Source organism: Podarcis vaucheri (assembly GCF_965113315.1).
Source record: "Podarcis vaucheri genome assembly, chromosome: 3".
Classification (NCBI taxonomy): domain Eukaryota; kingdom Metazoa; phylum Chordata; class Lepidosauria; order Squamata; family Lacertidae; genus Podarcis; species Podarcis vaucheri.
In genome coordinates, this window is record NC_138761.1 from 33,333,887 (window position 1) to 33,351,527 (window position 17,641).

At 44.5% G+C, this 17,641-nt stretch overlaps 1 protein-coding gene and 1 long non-coding RNA gene across 4 annotated transcripts; one reads left to right on the forward strand and one right to left on the reverse strand.

Annotated features, from left to right (window-relative positions):
* Nucleotides 1-8,640: 8,640 nt before the first annotated feature.
* LOC309530014 lies at nt 8,641-10,015 on the reverse strand. Of its 2 annotated transcripts, none has more exons than XR_014218586.1 (2): nt 9,819-10,015; nt 8,641-9,238 (listed from the first exon to the last, which is right to left on the reverse strand). It is a non-coding gene; the product is annotated as an uncharacterized lncRNA (long non-coding RNA). The 2 variants fall into 2 exon arrangements; XR_014218587.1 differs by lacking the exon at nt 9,819-10,015 and adding an exon at nt 9,648-9,812.
* A 104-nt stretch (nt 10,016-10,119) lies between these two features.
* On the forward strand, nt 10,120-17,392 carry H3-3A (H3.3 histone A). Of its 2 annotated transcripts, XM_082218476.1 has the most exons (5): nt 10,124-10,261; nt 10,939-11,078; nt 11,825-11,979; nt 12,893-13,046; nt 16,737-17,392. In XM_082218476.1, exons 3-5 carry the CDS (start codon nt 11,852-11,854, stop codon nt 16,863-16,865), a joined length of 411 nt encoding a protein of 136 aa, XP_082074602.1. In that variant the 5' UTR covers nt 10,124-10,261; nt 10,939-11,078; nt 11,825-11,851; the 3' UTR covers nt 16,866-17,392. The 2 variants fall into 2 exon arrangements, with proteins under 2 accessions (XP_082074601.1, XP_082074602.1); XM_082218475.1 differs by lacking the exon at nt 10,939-11,078 and having other exon boundaries at nt 10,120-10,261.
* Nucleotides 17,393-17,641: the final 249 nt, after the last annotated feature.

Below are 17,641 nucleotides of genomic sequence, written 5' to 3' on the forward strand. Positions count from 1 at the left end.
CTTGACAGAGGTTCCTGAATTTAATTATAGCTCACAGAGAAGTATTCTGCTGAATTACTGAAACTCTCAATAAGGACTAGATTCTAATTTTCCTAATTAGCATCTGAGCATTTGGAAAATCGCCAACATCCTCAGCCTAAAAATGAACATACAGGCTGCAATGAGTCTAGTGGTTATTTCTAAGAGCTGCCAACTAAGTCTATGAATATAAAAATGTGTAGGAAATGAGAGGGCAAGCATCACATGGCCTTGTAATATGCTTCCTGGAACAGAGTTTGACACCATTTGTAATCATCTGAAGTTTGCAAAACAGAGCTAATGATGTGGTGACCAAGATGATAGCTGAAGAGCCTGAAGTAAAATAAAGCAAACATTAAAAGAAAATCATTGTTTTACAAACGGGATGAGGACTGGTTTGTAAACTCATTATTTGTAATGCCAAGTTGAATTTCTAGTAACTGGGAGTAATTCCCAGGATACTGAAACCTCACCTACATCTGCATGGTATTGGCTCACCTAGAACTCTTACGTATCGTAAGTGGGCAGCAACTAAGGAGGAATGCAGAAGACACTTCAAAGTAGGGAATAGTTTAAGGCTTAAAACCTGTAAGACTGGAACCTTGATTCTGAGTTAAGTGTATGTCCTGTCAATCAGGATCTGGAAAAAGCCTTTTAGCTCAACATTAAAAGACTGAACAATCCCTGAATATGTAGTTGGTAGAGTGTTGTGTTTGGACCAGGGTGACCTGGGTTTCAAAATCTTATGCTCATCCATGAGATTCTGAGTCAGTTCTTCCACTTTTCAGCCTAACCTCCCTCACAGGGTTGTTGTGAGTATAAAATGGAACAATTGCCTTGGAGGGAAGGCAGGATACACATTTGCTTAGTAAATAATGAGTCATTCACAATGCTCTTTACAAAGCAGACAGGTTCTCAAGAGTGACAGAACCACTCTTTGCGACTCCCCATTGCACCATCAAGGGAAATGCAGGAAAAGGGTGTGACTAACAAAAACTTGTCTTTTGCATGCCATTACTTTCTGTTGTTGGTCAGCAGGCCAGGGAGGAGACTAGTTTCGCTAAAAGTTAAAGAAAGGGCAAACTTCACCAGGACTCACTTTGGGGCAAGTCACATTAAAAAGAAAGGGGCAGGGCTTGTGTAGGTTCATGGATGAGCTCTTGAATGACTATAGGGCTGTTAGAAAGGTTATTTTAAACAGGGAACAGCAACAGTGCCCCACTGTTTTTTGAACATTTGCACTATGGCATGCACTATGCATCTCTAAAGCTTAGAGAGGTCCATGACTATAGAACCATAGAATAATTAGAGTTGGGTGGTCTATAAATCTTTATACATAAAAAAGCCAGCTAAGCACTTGGCTATACTGTGCCATATGTTTACTTTAAAAATACAGTAGCATTACTAAAATGCTTTCAGGGCCTCTTTACCCTCATTAGGCAGTGGTGGCTGGTGCCCAATGGGGCTGGTAGGGTGGAATGTAGGGAGGTCAACAGTAGGTGGAGCCAGAGCCAATGACAGATGGAAGAGCTGATTAATTCTAATTTTATTCCACCCAGACCTTGCAGGTGAGATAGGTGGGGCAGTGCCCTATATGCCCTAATGGTCTAACCTCTACTGTAATTACGGTTGGAAGGCCCCCTGTGCATGCCTAATATCTTAATATCTGTACAAATCAGTTTTTAAGTGTTTTTACTATCATGTGTTCTCCCTCCCCTTGAAGGAACCCAGGGAATTCGTCATTCTGTGAGAGGGTGGTCTCTAGCAGAAAACATTCTGCATCTTTACAGAACTCGTCCTTAGCTTCCCTTTGGGTAACCAATGCTAATTAAACAGGTAAAGCCAGTTCTTATAGTAACAGCTTCATTACAGAGAAGAATCTCTTGCAGTGATTTTAACAGTGGTACTCCAGCACTGTTTCAAGATCTGTGTTTGCATAATGTCAAGGACCAGACATATCTTGGAAGAAACGTCTGATAAACTCTTACATCATGATTCTTTGTGCTGCCCAACTATGGGAATACACTGGTTTGTGGCAGTATAGCAATAGCAGCATCCTGTCTGAAGCAAGAGACACGCCAGTTCTGCTACATTGTCTGTTGGTTCCAATCCCATTATACTAGTGCATATCAGATATAAGGTGCAGTGCTGACATAGTTGGTTCAGAGTATAGCTACACATCAACTGAGCTAATAATTGCTACTATTCTCTTTAACAAGGAAATAATTTCATTAAAGGTTTGTTGCAACACTGCTACAACAGCCAAACGTAAGTCATCGCTGTATTTCCCCTTCAGGCTGATTTATTTCTTTAAGGGTCAGATATTTTATATTCAAATATCCCAAGAAGAGAGCCAGTGTGGTGTAGTGGTTAAGAGCGGTGGACTCGTAATCTGGGGGAACCGGGTTTGTGTCTCCGCTCCTCCACATGCAGCTGGTGGGTGACCTTGGGCTAGTCAAACTTCTCTGAAGTCTCTCAGCCCCACTCACCTCACAGAGTGTTTGTTGTGGGGGAGGAAGGGAAAGGAGAATCTTAGCCACTTTGAGACTCCTTCGGGTAGTGATAAAGCAGGATATCAAATCCAAACTCCTCCTCCTCCTCCTCCTCCTCCTCCTCCTCTTCTTCTTCTTTCATAGGAAACTGAGACAACAATGGGTAGTATCCAATGTTAGTCATAGACTAGATCCATTCAGATGAATTGACATGATTAAATCAAATGGTCTATTAATGCCGAAGTTTCACTTTCTGTAGGAGGCAACCCAATAAAGATCATGCTGATCATGTGAATCTGACTCTTAAAAATTAACCACTTTGCTCCTTCCTTCATTAATTATTATTTATGCATGATAATTAATGCTCACCTATTGCTGAACCAAAAAAGGGACGCGGGTGGCGCTGCAGTCTAAACCAGTGAGCCTCTTGGGCTTGCCGATTAGAAGGTTGGCGGTTCGAATCCCTGCGACGGGGTGAGCTCCTGTTGCTTGGTCCCAGCTCCTGCCAACCTAGCAGTTCGAAAGCATGCCAAAAAGTGCAAGTAGATAAATAGGTACCACTCCAGCGGGAAGGTAAACAGCACTTCTGTGCACTGCTCTGGTGTTGGTGTTCCGTTGCGCCAGAAGTGGCTTAGTCATGCTGGCCACATGACCCGGAAAAACTGTCTGCGGACAAATGCCAGCTCACTTGGCCTGTAAAGAGAGATGAGCGCCTCAACCCCAGAGTTGTCCACGACTGGACTTAACTGTCAGAGGTCCTTTACCTTTACCGTTGAACCAATTTCCTGGATATCATAATGTGCGGACAAGTTTTAATAAAAATGTAGCAAGTAAAAGCCAGAAAAGTAGGAGTTCAATGTAAGAAAAAATATGAACTGGATCTGCTTGTTTCTTCTTACTGTTTTAAGAGTCTTTAAACACAAAATAAAAGTGTGAGATTTCCACACACAGAGAAAATCTATTAGAAGAGTTTGGATTTGATATCCCGCTTTATCTACCCGAAGGAGTCTCAAAGCGGCTAACATTCTCCTTTCCCTTCCTCCCCCACAACAAACACTCTGTGAGGTGAGTGGGGCTGAGAGACTTCAGAGAAGTGTGACTAGCTCAAGGTCACCCAGCAGCTGCATGTGGAGGAGCAGAGACATGAACCCGGTTCCCCAGATTATGAGTCTACCGCTCTTAACCACTGCACCACACTGGCTCCCTATTAGACTTGAGGCCAGGGTTATTTAGTTCCTGCCATGGACTGTTCCCTACTACTTGCCATTATGCACTGTGATCTAGTGTTAGGATGAGAATCTTGTGTACTCTCACTCCCATTTCCCATCACCCTGAGTATCATGACCAGTTATCAGGGATGATGGGAGTTGTGGTCCAACAATATTTGAATTGTGGATAGAGTTGATTCTTAGGGAGGTACCGGTATTTAACCAAGTTTACTCAGCATAGGTAAAGGTAAAGGGACCCCTGACCATTAGGTCCAGTCGTGGCCAACTCTGCGGTTGCGGCGCTCATCTCGCTTTATTGGCCGAGGGAGCCGGTGTACAGCTTCCAGGTCATGTGGCCAGCATGACTAATCTGCTTCTGGCGAACCAGAGCAGCACATGGAAACACCATTTACCTTCCCGCCGGAGTGGTACCTATTTATCTACTTGCACTTTGACGTGCTTTCGAACTGTTAGGTTGGCAGGAGCTGGGACCGAGCAACAGGAGCTCACCCCATCACAGGGATTTGAACCACCGACCTTCTGATCAGCAAGTCCTAGGCTCTGTGGTGTAACCCACAGCGCCACCCGCGTCCCTTTACTCAGAATAGGCCAACTAAAACTAATGAACATGGCTGTGTACATACTATACCTTTAAAGAACATTCAAAGCACATACTCAACCCCACCACCGAATTCTGGTCACTTTAGTTTGTCAAGAGTTCCTGTGAATGATAACTCTGTTAGGGGAATGGCAGCCTGTCCCACTAAGTCGCTTGAGGCGAAATGGAAAAGTGTTGCCCCAGCACCACCTAAGCCTCCCACCAAGCAGCAATGACAGTGGCAGGTTCTGGTGAGATCTCATGAGATCTCACAGTGCACACAATATCTTGTGAGATATTGCTGGAAGCCATCACCGCTTCTCGGCCAGTGGTGGTGGGGCCAGGCGCCCACAGAGGCACTTTGTTTTGGAGTTCCGCCACTGAAGTGTCTGTCTCAGCACACTTCTTAGGCTGAAAACTATGGAATCTCACCCAAATGCATTTAAGGAGTTCATATCCGAACTGGATAAGGAACCATGCACAGAGTTGGGTGCTAGGAGCTCACTGCCATCTGCCACCAATCCAGATGTCAGGGCTGCAAAGTCCCATTAGAAAATCCAGCCTGCTGTTTGGGAGACAAAGTGAGCAAATGTGGATTCAGATCTGCTCCCTTCCCAACCATTAAAAAACAAAAACAAACTCTGATTTGAGCAACATCCACCTTTCTAACATCGCTCCATGAGTGATGGAACAACTGCAGCTACATAAGTACACAACCGGATAAGGACATTAGTGTAGAAATTTATTCAAGGTTCCAAAGCATCGCAGAAATTATTTTTGTATCCTACGATATAATTCAGGAGTTTTGAGGGTTGGCACGGTTGGACACCTGCTGAGGGTCCACACTCCAGAAGGCCACCCTGCACAACAACAGCTTCTTGGATCCGTTCCTCTTCACCTCTGCTTCTTGTTGTGGCTCCAGGGGAACGAACAAGTAAACAACAGCTGTGGTGAGGAAGAGTGACTGTCTAGACCAGGCATAGGCAAACTCGGCCCTCCAGATGTTTTGGGACTACAACTCCCATCATCCCTGACCACTAGTCCTGTTAGCTAGGGATGATGGGAGTTGTAGTCCCAAAACATCTGGAAGGCGAGTTTGCCTATGCTGGTCTAGAAAGTCAGTGGTAGCAATGATGAGGCAGAAGAGCAGCAGCTGGCAACAATGGCAGAGAAGAGGCAGATGTACTGAGAAAGGAGGCTCCACCCTAAACCCACAGGCACAACCTACCATTGTTTCTCATTGCTTCTCTTCAGTGCATGTATATGTATATGTATATGTATATGTATATGTATATATATGTATACCGCACTCTGAAAAGGTCATCCATCAGGGCAAACAATTGCATTCAATCCCATTGGCCTGAACTGACTGGAAAGGAACTAAATAATCTGTGTCATCCAAGAATGCTTGCATCTGAGTGTTACAATTCTGTTACTGTACAGAATGTGAAAGTACTTCATAATTCTAGACTTGCTACCTTCTTTATATATCTTAATTCTGATACAAGCAGTTCAAAATGCAGACCAAGACTGTTATAAACGTTGATGAGCAGAAAAAAGGTTATATGGGATGCAACTGCTTCTTTCTGTGGAGCTATTCCTTTCCTCCACAAGATCCTTGTGGCCACTGGGTAATATAAATATCAGGAATTAGGTAATGCTGCTTCAGGTGGAATTAACTGCTCCCTCATGATTTGCAACTCTCAAAAAGAAGTTGGGACAGTCACAAAGTGAAAAGCTGTTCAGAAGCTAGTTGTGCATGTTAGTATGTTAATGACAGGGAATCATATTTTTTAATATTTATACACTCATACGGGCCCCCAAGGCAGGTCACAACATAATAAAACAAGCACAATAAAATCGGTTTACAAACAACCGTACTAAAGTTTGCAGCAACATATATAAAACAGTGGCAGCAAAAAAAGCACATCTAAACAAAACTGTAATGACAATCTTTCTGAAGCCAGGGAGGTAAGGGACTAAATAAACTTAACGAGGGCTCAGTTGGTTGAGCATGAGACTCTTAATCTCTGGGTTGTGGGTTGGGCAAAAGATTCCAGCATTGCAAAGGACTCGACTAGATGAAACTTTTGGTCCCTTCCAACTCTACAATTCTCTGAGTCTATGAGTTCCAGAAGTAAGATGCCACCACAGAGAATGTCCTATCCTTATCACGTACACCCTCACAATCCTCCACTGGTTTGGTGCCAGTATAGAAGCAGACCTGACTTCAGGAAAAGTGGAAGCTTTTTTTGCGGCAGGAAGGAAGCTGCTATTAGTACCTAACAACCCTCTCTCTCTCTCTCTCTCTCTCTCTCTCTCTCTCTTTCTTTCTTATCTTGGTTTTCTGAGGAGTTAATGCTGTTAAATGAGCAGGACAGTGGAAAATTTGGGCAAAATCCAACCTAACATTTATCTTAAAAGTCCATATTAGAGACTTCCCTAGTAAAGAAATCTTTGCACCCACCATTACATACTTTGGTGTTGCCCAGTATAGCCTTTGTGAGTTGTTAGAAGCCTGTTATAATCTGGCTAGTAAAATGGGAGAGGCACAATGTGATCAATTTGCACAACATTCTTGTGGATATAGTTGTTCACGGTGCCTCCACTAAAGTTATTCTGGAGCCAGACTTGGTATCAACTTGGTACCAGTTGTCCCTTAGCACACTGTTTCTTGAATATTTTTCAGTCGGTGTAACCTACATACTGGCTTGAAAAGTATGTCAGAACAGGACTGGAAAAATGGCTTTTGGAAGTGATAAGTGCTTATTTGAGAGGAAATAAGTTCCTACCAGGTCATAAGGAAGGTGTAGTGAGGTTCCTTCTGAAAAATAATAATAATTTATTATTTATACCCCACCCATCTGGCTGGATTTCCCTAGCCACTCTGGGCGGCTCACAACAGAATATTAAAAACACGATAAAACATTAAACATTAAAAAAATCCCTAAACAGGGCTGCCTTCAGATGTCTTTTAAAAGTAAGATAGTTGTTTATTTCCTTGACATCTGATGGGAGGGCATTCCACAGGGCGGGTGCCACTACCAACAAGGCCCTCTGCCTGGTTCCCCATAACTTCACTGCCAGAAGGCCCTTGGAGCTGGACCTCAGTGTCCAGGCTGAATGATGGGGGTGGAGATGCTCCCCTTCAGGTATACTGGGCCACGGCCGTTTAGGGCTTTAAAGCTCAACTCGGAAACGTACTGGGAGCCAATGTAGGTCTTTCAAGACAGGTGTTATGTGGTCTTAGCAGCTGCTCCTAGTCACCAATAAATGCCATCCCTTGACCAATCTGACATTAACAACTATCAGAACTATGGCATGAGATAATCTCAGGTACATTGAGCCATATCATTTACACATCAGTGGCGTAGCGTGGGTTGTCAGCACCCGGGGCAAGGCAAGTAATTTGCGCCCCCTAACCCGTGGATTTGCGCCCCCTAACCCCCAGATGTTGCGCCCGGTGCAGCCGGCCCCCCCTGCACCCCCTACGCTACGCCACTGCACAACATGCATATTCAATAGCCTCAAAAAGCTACTGGGGCCTACAACATGCCGCTTCCATTGGTGAAGGATGCTCTTGCTGAAAACCCTGCTCCGTTATACAGTATTCTGAGGCACCTAAACATTCATGAAAAGCCGTCTCATGGAAGACTCACTAATTTTCTAGTGATGATGTCAGGAAGGTATAAAAGGAGATAGAGAAAATCATAGCCTTTTACTATGATAAAATCAGGGCCCCTTCAGATATCCTTTTTATTGCACATTCAAGATGATATGTGCTTATGATGGGATTTGAAAAGTTTTGGGATGGAACTATTGCTTCATTTCCAATCAGTGCATGTCCCATAGCTTCCTAATGAATTCATGCAACTTTTAATACCACAAATGTTCAGGATGGGAAGGTGGTTTATCCTGCTTCAGTTGTGCTGTAGTGCAAAACTGCCCTTCCACACAGCAATAATGAGGTTACATTAGGAAAGCACTGTAGAACTAATAAAGTGGAATGATGTGTTGATGGTCCGGTATAAATCAACCACTTATGCCCTATTACGGTGTCAATGACTGCAGAGCACGCCCCCACACAAAAACACTAGTCTGGAGGGGCACTTAGTGAAAAGTGTTCCTGACCATCTGGAGTTTTCATCCTATGACTACAGCTTCTGAGTTGAGAGGCACCTGTTGCATAGAAGAATGTGTATGAGAGATTAGAAGGGAAGGATTGGGGGACCACAGACAAGGGCCACCCAAACCTAAGGCTAGCCTTGGCTTGAGATTTCACAAATCTTAACAGCAATATATAGTGTCTGTCAGAAAACAGAAATTGTGGAATGAAGTTTTTATTCCTTTAAGCTAGCTCTCATTCTTTAAATCTGGGCATTACAAATCTCTCTCTGTGTGTATGGTCCAGAAGGTCCAGTACAGTCAAACCTCAATTTTTGAAAGTCTCAGCTGCTGAACGTTTCGTAAGCCGAACACCAAAAACCCGGAAGTGAATGCTTCCGTTTTTGAATGCACCTTGGAAGGTGAACGGCTTCTGTGGCACATTTTTCTTTTTTCCACATTGACTTTGCAGCCAGACCTTTGATCCTCGATTTTCAAATGTCGAACAGAATTCCGGAACGGATTACGTTTGAAAACCAATGTTCCACTGTGGTTTTTCAGATGAGCATAAAAAGAGTAAGCTGCCAGTGACTGAAGCCACCTAAACTGGTGGAGCTAGTGGTTTAAGCTTCAATGTGAATATTCTGAGGAAGGCAAGTTGTAGAATTACTGGAGGAGCAAAACACTGAAGTTGGACTTCATGAGGGCCAGTTCACCAACTCCAAACACCTCACTTTCTGCTCACCACTTGTTGACTTGAAGCGTAATCTGCGCATTGCATAAAAATCCATTGCAAGTGCTGCAATGATGTCAGTCCTCTGAAAAAACAAATCACACTTTTAAAGGCCTTAAACTTTTTAACACCCCCACCCCCTTTATCGTACTCCACCTCATTCATTGCAATCGGGCTCCAATCCCTCTCTCCTCACCAATGAGTTCCCCTCCACCCACCTCATCGAGCAGCCTCAAACTTCATGGAAAGTCCCTTTGGTGTTGGATCTCAGTCGTTCAACGCTAGTACTCCTCGCCCCCGAGTTTGAGGCTTCATCAAGCGGCAGGCGTGTGAAGCGCCTCAAGCAGAGGAGTGAAACTCCTAGGGACCGATGTCCCTTCACCCCCGTAATAAAATATTTTAGGGAGTCCCCACCCCCGCAGTTGATGGGCATTGCCATTCAAATGGTGTCCGTGTGCCACGTCTTGCGATCGATTAGGTGGGACGGGGCTTACCTTGTGCCCCCTATATTTTATTCAGGTTGGCCCCCCTGGCCTCCAGAGTCTCACAGGCTCGGGCCACCCTAACCTGGGGGGGGGGGCTGAGAGTTCAGTCCAGGAGCAGCGAGGGGCCCCCAAGCCATCCCCTAATGCCCGAAGCAACGCAGAGAGACCGTTGGTCCTGACCTCGCGCCGCCGGATCCTGGCGGTTAGGGGTCTCCTCCCGCTGGACCGTTGGGCGCTGACTTGGGGTCTCGTGCTCCCCTCTGGCAGGGGAAGGAAGCCAGGAGGGCCAAGGGGGGATTCCCTGCTTCGCTCCCTCGCTCGCTCTCCGTCTGCGGCGCGCGCGGCGTGTCTTTTGTGTTTGTACACACAGAGGCGGCCGCGGGAAGCCGAGAGTGGGCAGGGAGGAAGCCGCGCGGGCGTGGCCTCGCCTTCCCTCCATTGTGCGCCATTGGCTGCCCTCCTCGGCGGGGGCGGGGCCTGGGCGGGGCTAAGCGGCGGAGACGGCCCTCCCGAGTCAGCCATCTTTCAATTGTGCTCTCAGCCGCCGTCGCCCGCAGCAGCTTTAGCGCCTTCTCGCTCTTCCTCGCCTGCTCGGCAGCCGCGCTCAGCCTCAGCGGACGGGGGTAAGTCGTCAGCCTCGCTCCCTCCCGCGGCGGCGGCGCCCCCCCCTCACTCCAGCTTAGCCAGGGACCCCTCCGGGCTGCCCCCCCGAACCTTTCCGGCAAACTTCTGGGAAGAGCTGCGGTTGGGGGGCAGGCGAGTCCCCAGCGCAGCCGAGGAGACGGCTCCTTCGCGCAGGGCCCCCCAGCCCCACTTCGCGCGGCTCCTGCCCCCCTCCAGCGCCCTCCCCGCACCCCGGACCCCCACCATCCTCCTCCCCAGCCCCTCACCTGCCCCCTCGGCCCCTCGTCGCCCCGCATCGGAGCTGGGAAGCGGCTGCAAACTGGAGCCCGTTGCCAGCCCGGGGAAACTCTGCTGCCTGCCTGCCTTCCCTGGCTCCCCACAGTTGTTGCTCAGCTTCACCATCTTGTCTCTTTTCTCTGGTCACCGACCATATTTTTTTCCTCCCTATTGCATAAAAACAATAAAAAGGGGAGAAATGTGCCCAGGAAACGATCCAAACCCAGCGCGATTTGGGGGGATTCTCGGTCCAAACTTTTCCTCTCCCCGGTAGCCCGTCGGACCCCACATAGTTTGGAGCTGCTGGGGGATTTTTTTTCCGGGGGGTTGTTATTGTGTTGCTATTTTATTTTTTTATTTTTCCCCCCTCCCCGTCTCTCTCTTTCTCTCCCTGCAATAGGGAGTCTAAGGCTGCATTTCGTGATTGTTTCCATTTTGTTGGGGATGAGTTTGCCAGCGAGAGGCGCTTGGGAGCGAGGCAGCCTCAGCACTGGCAATTGGGCAGGCGGGAGCAGCACCGAAAAACCTGACCCCCCAAAAGTTCGTTGCTTTCTTGCACTTAAAATCTGACGTGATATTTCCCCCCCCCCTTCCTTTTGTGGAATAAAACCTGGCTCGTCTACGGCTTCCATTTGTTTTTCCTTCGCGCGCACGGCAGGGCGAGGGGAACGGTGGCTGCTTTGCAGGAGAACACTTTGAGGCTTGGGAGTCCCCCTGTTTTCTTTTCTGTTTTTAAACCGATTTTTGTTTTTGTTTTTTGCTCAATGCAAGCCATAAATCAGCTGCACGTCCCCCGGCGTTTTCGGAAATTATTGGCACTTTTTCTGAGCCCACGGGAGGGGGTTAGGAACCGCTTGTGTTGTGTTGGAATCGCCCCTCTCTCATCTTTTTGACTGCTGCTGCATCGCTCCAGTTTTTTGCCCTGGGCAAGGGCTGCATTTTAGCAGGCTACTACAATCCTAGGCATTTATTTTACTGTTAAATAAATTAGATCCCCCCTCCCTGACCGTTTTACCATCCAATCCAGCACTTGCAAGGGAAAGGATTTCTTTATGTGGCAAGCTCGCAGGCGGGGAAGTCGGCTGCTTGGCTTGCTACCGGAGGTGTGGATCCGCAGCTTTTTAATCGCTTAAGGTTTCGGAGGTCCTTAACACCCGATGCATTGTTGTTGTCTTTGTAAAGGCAGTTTTAAAAACAAATAAATCTGCATTTTCGGAAACCCTTCCCCCCCCCTCCTCTGGTGGCTGCTGTGTATAGTGATCGCGTGGGTGATTTCTTACCGATAGGTGTAAGGAAGAGAAGTTCGCGGGAACATGGCTCGTACCAAGCAAACTGCCCGTAAATCCACCGGTGGGAAGGCGCCCAGGAAGCAACTGGCGACAAAAGCCGCTCGCAAGAGCGCGCCCTCTACTGGTGGGGTCAAGAAACCTCATCGCTACAGGTATAGAAATGACCGCAAACAAAAGTATTGTGATGTTATAGGTCCCCAAACAACGCGGAAATGTTTATCGGAACGCAACTTTTTGCTTTGGGGATTTTTTTTAAAAATCTTTCACATTGAATCGGATTATACTGGCAAGGTCTCCGTTGTTTCTTCTCTTGACGGAAAAGAAAAATTTCAACATAAAAATATTTTATATCGAACATTTCCTCCGAAAAAAGCTGTAAGATCGCCTTTGATAGTAATATATCAATTGTATTGATTAAATGGATTTTAAAAATAAAATCTGAAAATCACAATATTAAGTTTAAAAAAACAAATCTGGTTCTGTCGTGTTTAGGATGTAGTAATAGGGCTTGCTGATTAATGAAGGTGTAGGAAGAAGCCTGCGTTATTTAAAACTTGCCGAGCCTGATAATTTTTCATTTATTTAAATTAGTTTAGCTCCTCAGCTGTTACTGTAAAACTGATATAATTTGTGCATTGTACCACTAGAGGGCAGTAGCTGACTCCAGATAAGCAGGTAAATAGCAGGCTTTACACTTTTAAATGTTGTTTTTAAGACTGTGTATACACAAATGGATAAATTGTAATTACTGATATTCTTCTAGTAGCCATTTTTCTCATAATATTTACATTGCATAAAGAGGACATAGACTCTTCAATGGTTTCTAGCATTCTGTTTTGGACTGTTCTTTTTAGCTGAAACCAATTTGACTTATTTTAGCATGTCACTACTTCATTTTGTAGAAGTTGGTCTTGCACAAAATGTTCTTGTATGCTCATGTCTCTTGAATGGAACAGTTATTCAAACTTTCATTTCTCTCTCTGGAATTTTGTATGCTCTATTTTTCGGAGATGAAGACAAAAAGCTTATTTGTCTTGTTTCTTCTTCTTTGTTTATCATTTAAAGGCCAGGTACTGTGGCTCTTCGTGAAATCAGGCGTTATCAGAAGTCAACCGAACTTCTGATCCGCAAACTTCCTTTTCAGCGCCTGGTGCGTGAAATTGCTCAGGACTTCAAAACAGATCTGCGTTTCCAGAGCGCAGCTATTGGTGCTTTGCAGGTAAAAATCATATTGTATCTTACTAGCTGCCCTTAACCCCCCAAATGGCAAGATGCCCCTTAATAGAACTGATAATGCATGTCTGAACAATATAATTTCAGGTGAGTACTTAACAGTGTTTTCCACCCCATAACCTTATATATGAACTTTGTTTTCAATTAGCCATTTTGTGTCCCAAATTGTTTCTTTCTAAGTTACAATTATCTAGCTTTTAAAAAGACATGGGGAAAGGTGCTTAAAGGTAAACTCTTTCTACTAAAGTAATTCAGCTGACTTTTAAAAATATATACATGAGACTTAATTTACAACTGCCTCAGACAGTACACATGTGGGTATAGCTTTACCATCACAAATGACATGAAAAGCCCTTTCCAGAGTGCAGCCATTAACAGCACTGTGCCGTTAGTACGTGAGGGAGTATGTGATTGGTTACTTCCATACGCTCATCTTATTGGTTCAGCTGTTTCTATGGTTAGTCAAAACTTCACGCAATTGGTGGGTTTCACAAGTAAGCATCCATGTGTTTGTAGGTGCACAGATAACTACCAGCATTTGGGAGAACTAAAGTAATTCACCTCCTTGAGGAAGATCTTAAAACTTGAAATGTTGGAACATAAGGATTTCAAAAATAGATCTCCTAAAGGAACTGCAAATGAATCCATTATTTCTTTCCACCACCCTTCAAGATTCATTTTTTTATTTTTACTCTGCATGAAGGTTGACCAAACCATTTCTGAGATTTGTCAGGAATATGATCTACATTACGCTGCATCAGAATACAGTGGTGCCTCGCAAGACGAAAATAATTCGTTCCGCGAGTCTTTTCGTCTTGCGATGTTTTTCTTCTTGCGAAGCATGGTCCGTCACAACTGCGCCTCTTCAAGCGGCTTTAAAAAAAAAGCGCAAGACGTTTTCGTCTTGCGAAGCAAGCCCATAGGGGAAATCGTCTAGCGAAGCAACGCAAAAACCGAAAAACCCTTTCGTCTAGCGATTTTTTCGTCTTGCGAGGCATTCGTCTTGCGGGGCACCACTGTACTTAGCAGCTTCTGCCTTTGTCAAACCTCCAAGTAACTTCCACACACCTTTCCTCTTTCCACACATCATTAGGAAGAGCAAGGGGTACCTGTTAGGATGTGGTTGGGATACACCTGGTATGTGAGATGTACTTTTTGAGCCCTTTTATTATAAGATAAACCATTGAAGGCAGAACGCTGCAGTGGGAGGACCTTGTTCTGATCCGGCAAGACAATCTGCATGTTCTCCAACAAAACACAAAGCTTGCATTAGTGTTAGATGTGGTGATTTCCAAATATGGAGAGGGAACTCGTGCTGTTTTCAAGTTCTCTTTCTTGATTTATTTCCACAAATTACTGATGTGTAAGTAGCTAAATGTGAAGAGCATGACATTGCCAATTCTAGGCAGATCCAGTGTATTTTCCAAAAGTAGAAAGGCACATTATCCCTTTTCATGCAACACTTATGTGCACAAGAGTGATGTAAGCTTGGCTAAGTTGTGGTGAGGACAGCGACTTAACAAGGGAGAAGCAGCCCTTAGTTTGTAAGTGCTACACTCAGGGGCCTTGTTTAGTCGTTTAGTCGTGTCCGGCTCTTCATGACCCCATGGACCAGAGCACGCCAGGCCCTCCTGTCTTTTACTGCCTCCCGCAGTTTGGTCAAGAGCATTTAATACTTTACAGACCTATTTGACATTCTCAGAAACAGTTCCCAGACAGAACTGATTTGTCAGTCATGGGACTCACATAAACCCAAATGTTTTGCAGCATGCTTTGCCTGCTTTGTATGATGTAACACTGTCACCTCCTGCTCTAAAGGGACAGAGGTACAAGAAATAAGTCCATTAGCCATCCTAAGAATAATGTTGGCATATCACAAGATTTGTGCGTGAAACATGTACAATTCTACACAGCATATGCAGAATTCAAGCTAAAACAGGTGTCTAAAAAATTCAGCACAGTCTAGATCTAGACTCTAGATGAAGCCTGCCTTATTTACGGCCCATCAACTCTTAACACAACCCACCGTCATGTTGGTGCATGACACCCACTGTGTTTGCAGTCCCAGACTGATGACCAAAGAATAGGAATTTTATTGACAGCCGTATAGGGTCCACAGGCTGCACTTGTCTTGTGTACAGTCCTCCAGCCAGGGTGCTATGAGGTTTCTGGCTACCCATTGCCAGATTATGATTTTTAAAGCAAGACTGAATGGTTGAGAAATCAGAGTGCAGCATGGACATCAAAGAAATCGCTTTATTGCTGGTAAAAAGTAGCAGTAGTGGTGCTGCTGCTTCATAAAACCCACAATACACCTACATTCCTTGGCCAGATTCTTGTCCAATCCTGACCTTATTTTAATCCCAGGATGAGCAAGCATTAGGCTTTAATTTTTATACCACAACCCTGAGACCTACCAGCCATAGCCAGGTGCATATAGTGGCTCAGGAGGGATAACATAATGAGAATTAAGGACAGCGTACCTCTGAGCATATGCCTGGTCCATATTAAAAATCCACATCTACCTTTCTTTCAGAAGCCAAAATTAGGGTGGAGTGGGAAATACTTATTAATTGTTGGTTTTGCTAGATAGTTGGGAGCCAGAAAACTTGACTGTCATACTGTAAATCCCCCAGAGATGTCTCAGTAGATCCTGATCTCCCTACTGCTTTTCCTGTGAAGATGGATTCCGAAGTATTATACAGTGCTTGTGCAAGCAGAAAACAGCTTGCACAATCAGCCTTTCCTCTTGCCTCCATCTGCAGAAGGTTTTTTCCCTTTAATTTGGGGTGGGGGGTGGGGAGCATCTCCTGAACAGTGGGGCTTTCAGTCATGGCTGCTGTGGGAACCTGCCCCAAATCAGGCAGAAAGGGCTTGCATCCCACTGAAGGAAGAGTCCCTCTGCCTGATTTTGGATGATTCTCCACCCATTTCACTTCAGTCCTTACAACATGGCCCCCATTATTCAGGAGGGCCCCCAACCCTCTGAAGAGAGTTTTTGGAAGATACAAGTAGGAGGATGGGAATATCTGTTGTGTAAAGAGCATTATGCTCATGTAACTACTCAAAACAATCCTTTAACTGTTGTTCCCCTGTGGAAGAGTTAACTTGCTACAAACCACTTGCTTAGTGGTGGATCAGGATTCAGAAGGGGCTTTTGTTTTGCAAGCTACAAGAATGTTTTGGAGAAGATAATACATACGTTAATTATGATGGTTAGTGCCCAATCCAGGTGTGGAATTAATCAGAGACAGGATTTTATAGATGGGTGCATCAGAACTCTAGGGCTACAATACCTTGTTTTCTGTTTACCAACATTTGTATCCCACTTGATTTTAACAAATGATTTACAAGGAACATCATGTAATTAAAACATGGAACACACATTTAAAATCAGCAGTAAACTAAAAAGAGACTAAAGCATGCCAAGATCTATGTGTGGATAGGCTTTTTGGCAGGTGCCAAAAAGGATACAGCAAAGGTATCTGATGCCAGACATCAATAGGCAGAAAGTGCCAAATTGTAGGTGCTATCGCACCAAAAGATCTATTTCCCCCTCCCAATTGCATAAGACAATTTAGAAGAGAGACATAGCTAAAGTGTGCCAATGTTTGTAATTATTTGAGAGTCCGTGCACTATGGTTAAAACATTCGAATTATTTTCTTCTCTCAACAGGAGGCAAGTGAGGCCTACCTGGTTGGCCTGTTTGAAGACACCAACCTGTGTGCTATTCACGCCAAACGTGTCACAATCATGCCAAAAGATATCCAGCTAGCACGCCGCATACGTGGAGAGCGTGCTTAAATTCTTCTAAGATGGATTTGTCATTCTCAAAACAAAATAAATCTCTTCTTCCTGTTATTGGTAGTAATGAACGTTAGATATTTTTTTCCATGGGGTTAAAAGGTACCTAAGTATATGGTTGCAAAAATGAAAAAAAAAAAAAATAGAGGACAGAATCGGGTATTGGCAAGCTCTTTTTCATTTTCATTTGTGTGTGGATTTTTAATATAAACGTGGGGACATATAATGCATTATTGCTATCAAAAACCATTTCAGTGAACATATTTCAGCAGTTCAACTTTATAACAATTATAAATATGCCACTCAAACTTTTCTGGACAATGCCAGCATTTGGATTTTTTAAAAAAATAGGTAAATTTCTTATTGATGGCAACTATATGGTGTCTGTAACATTTTTATCATACAGTAGATTCCATCCATTCGCTATACTTTTCTAACTAAGTTGTCCTACATGCAAGTACATGTTTTTAATGTTGTCTGTCTTCTGTGCTGTTCCTGTAAGTTTGCTATTAAAATACATGAAATAACATTTGTTTTTTGCCTTTAATTTTTAACCCTGCCACATTGACTGCTAGTTTCTGTAAGTCAGCACCAATAGAAATTCAAGAAACGTGCATCTCTTGCACTGCTTCCAAACTAAATGTAGGAAAGTGTGCATTTCTGACTCGTATTGAGATCTGGAGCCATACCAAAATTTATATGTGGTGGGAAAACACACATGGATGTAGTTACTAGTTCGCACATGTGCGCATCCACTTCAATAATGGCAGTAGCAC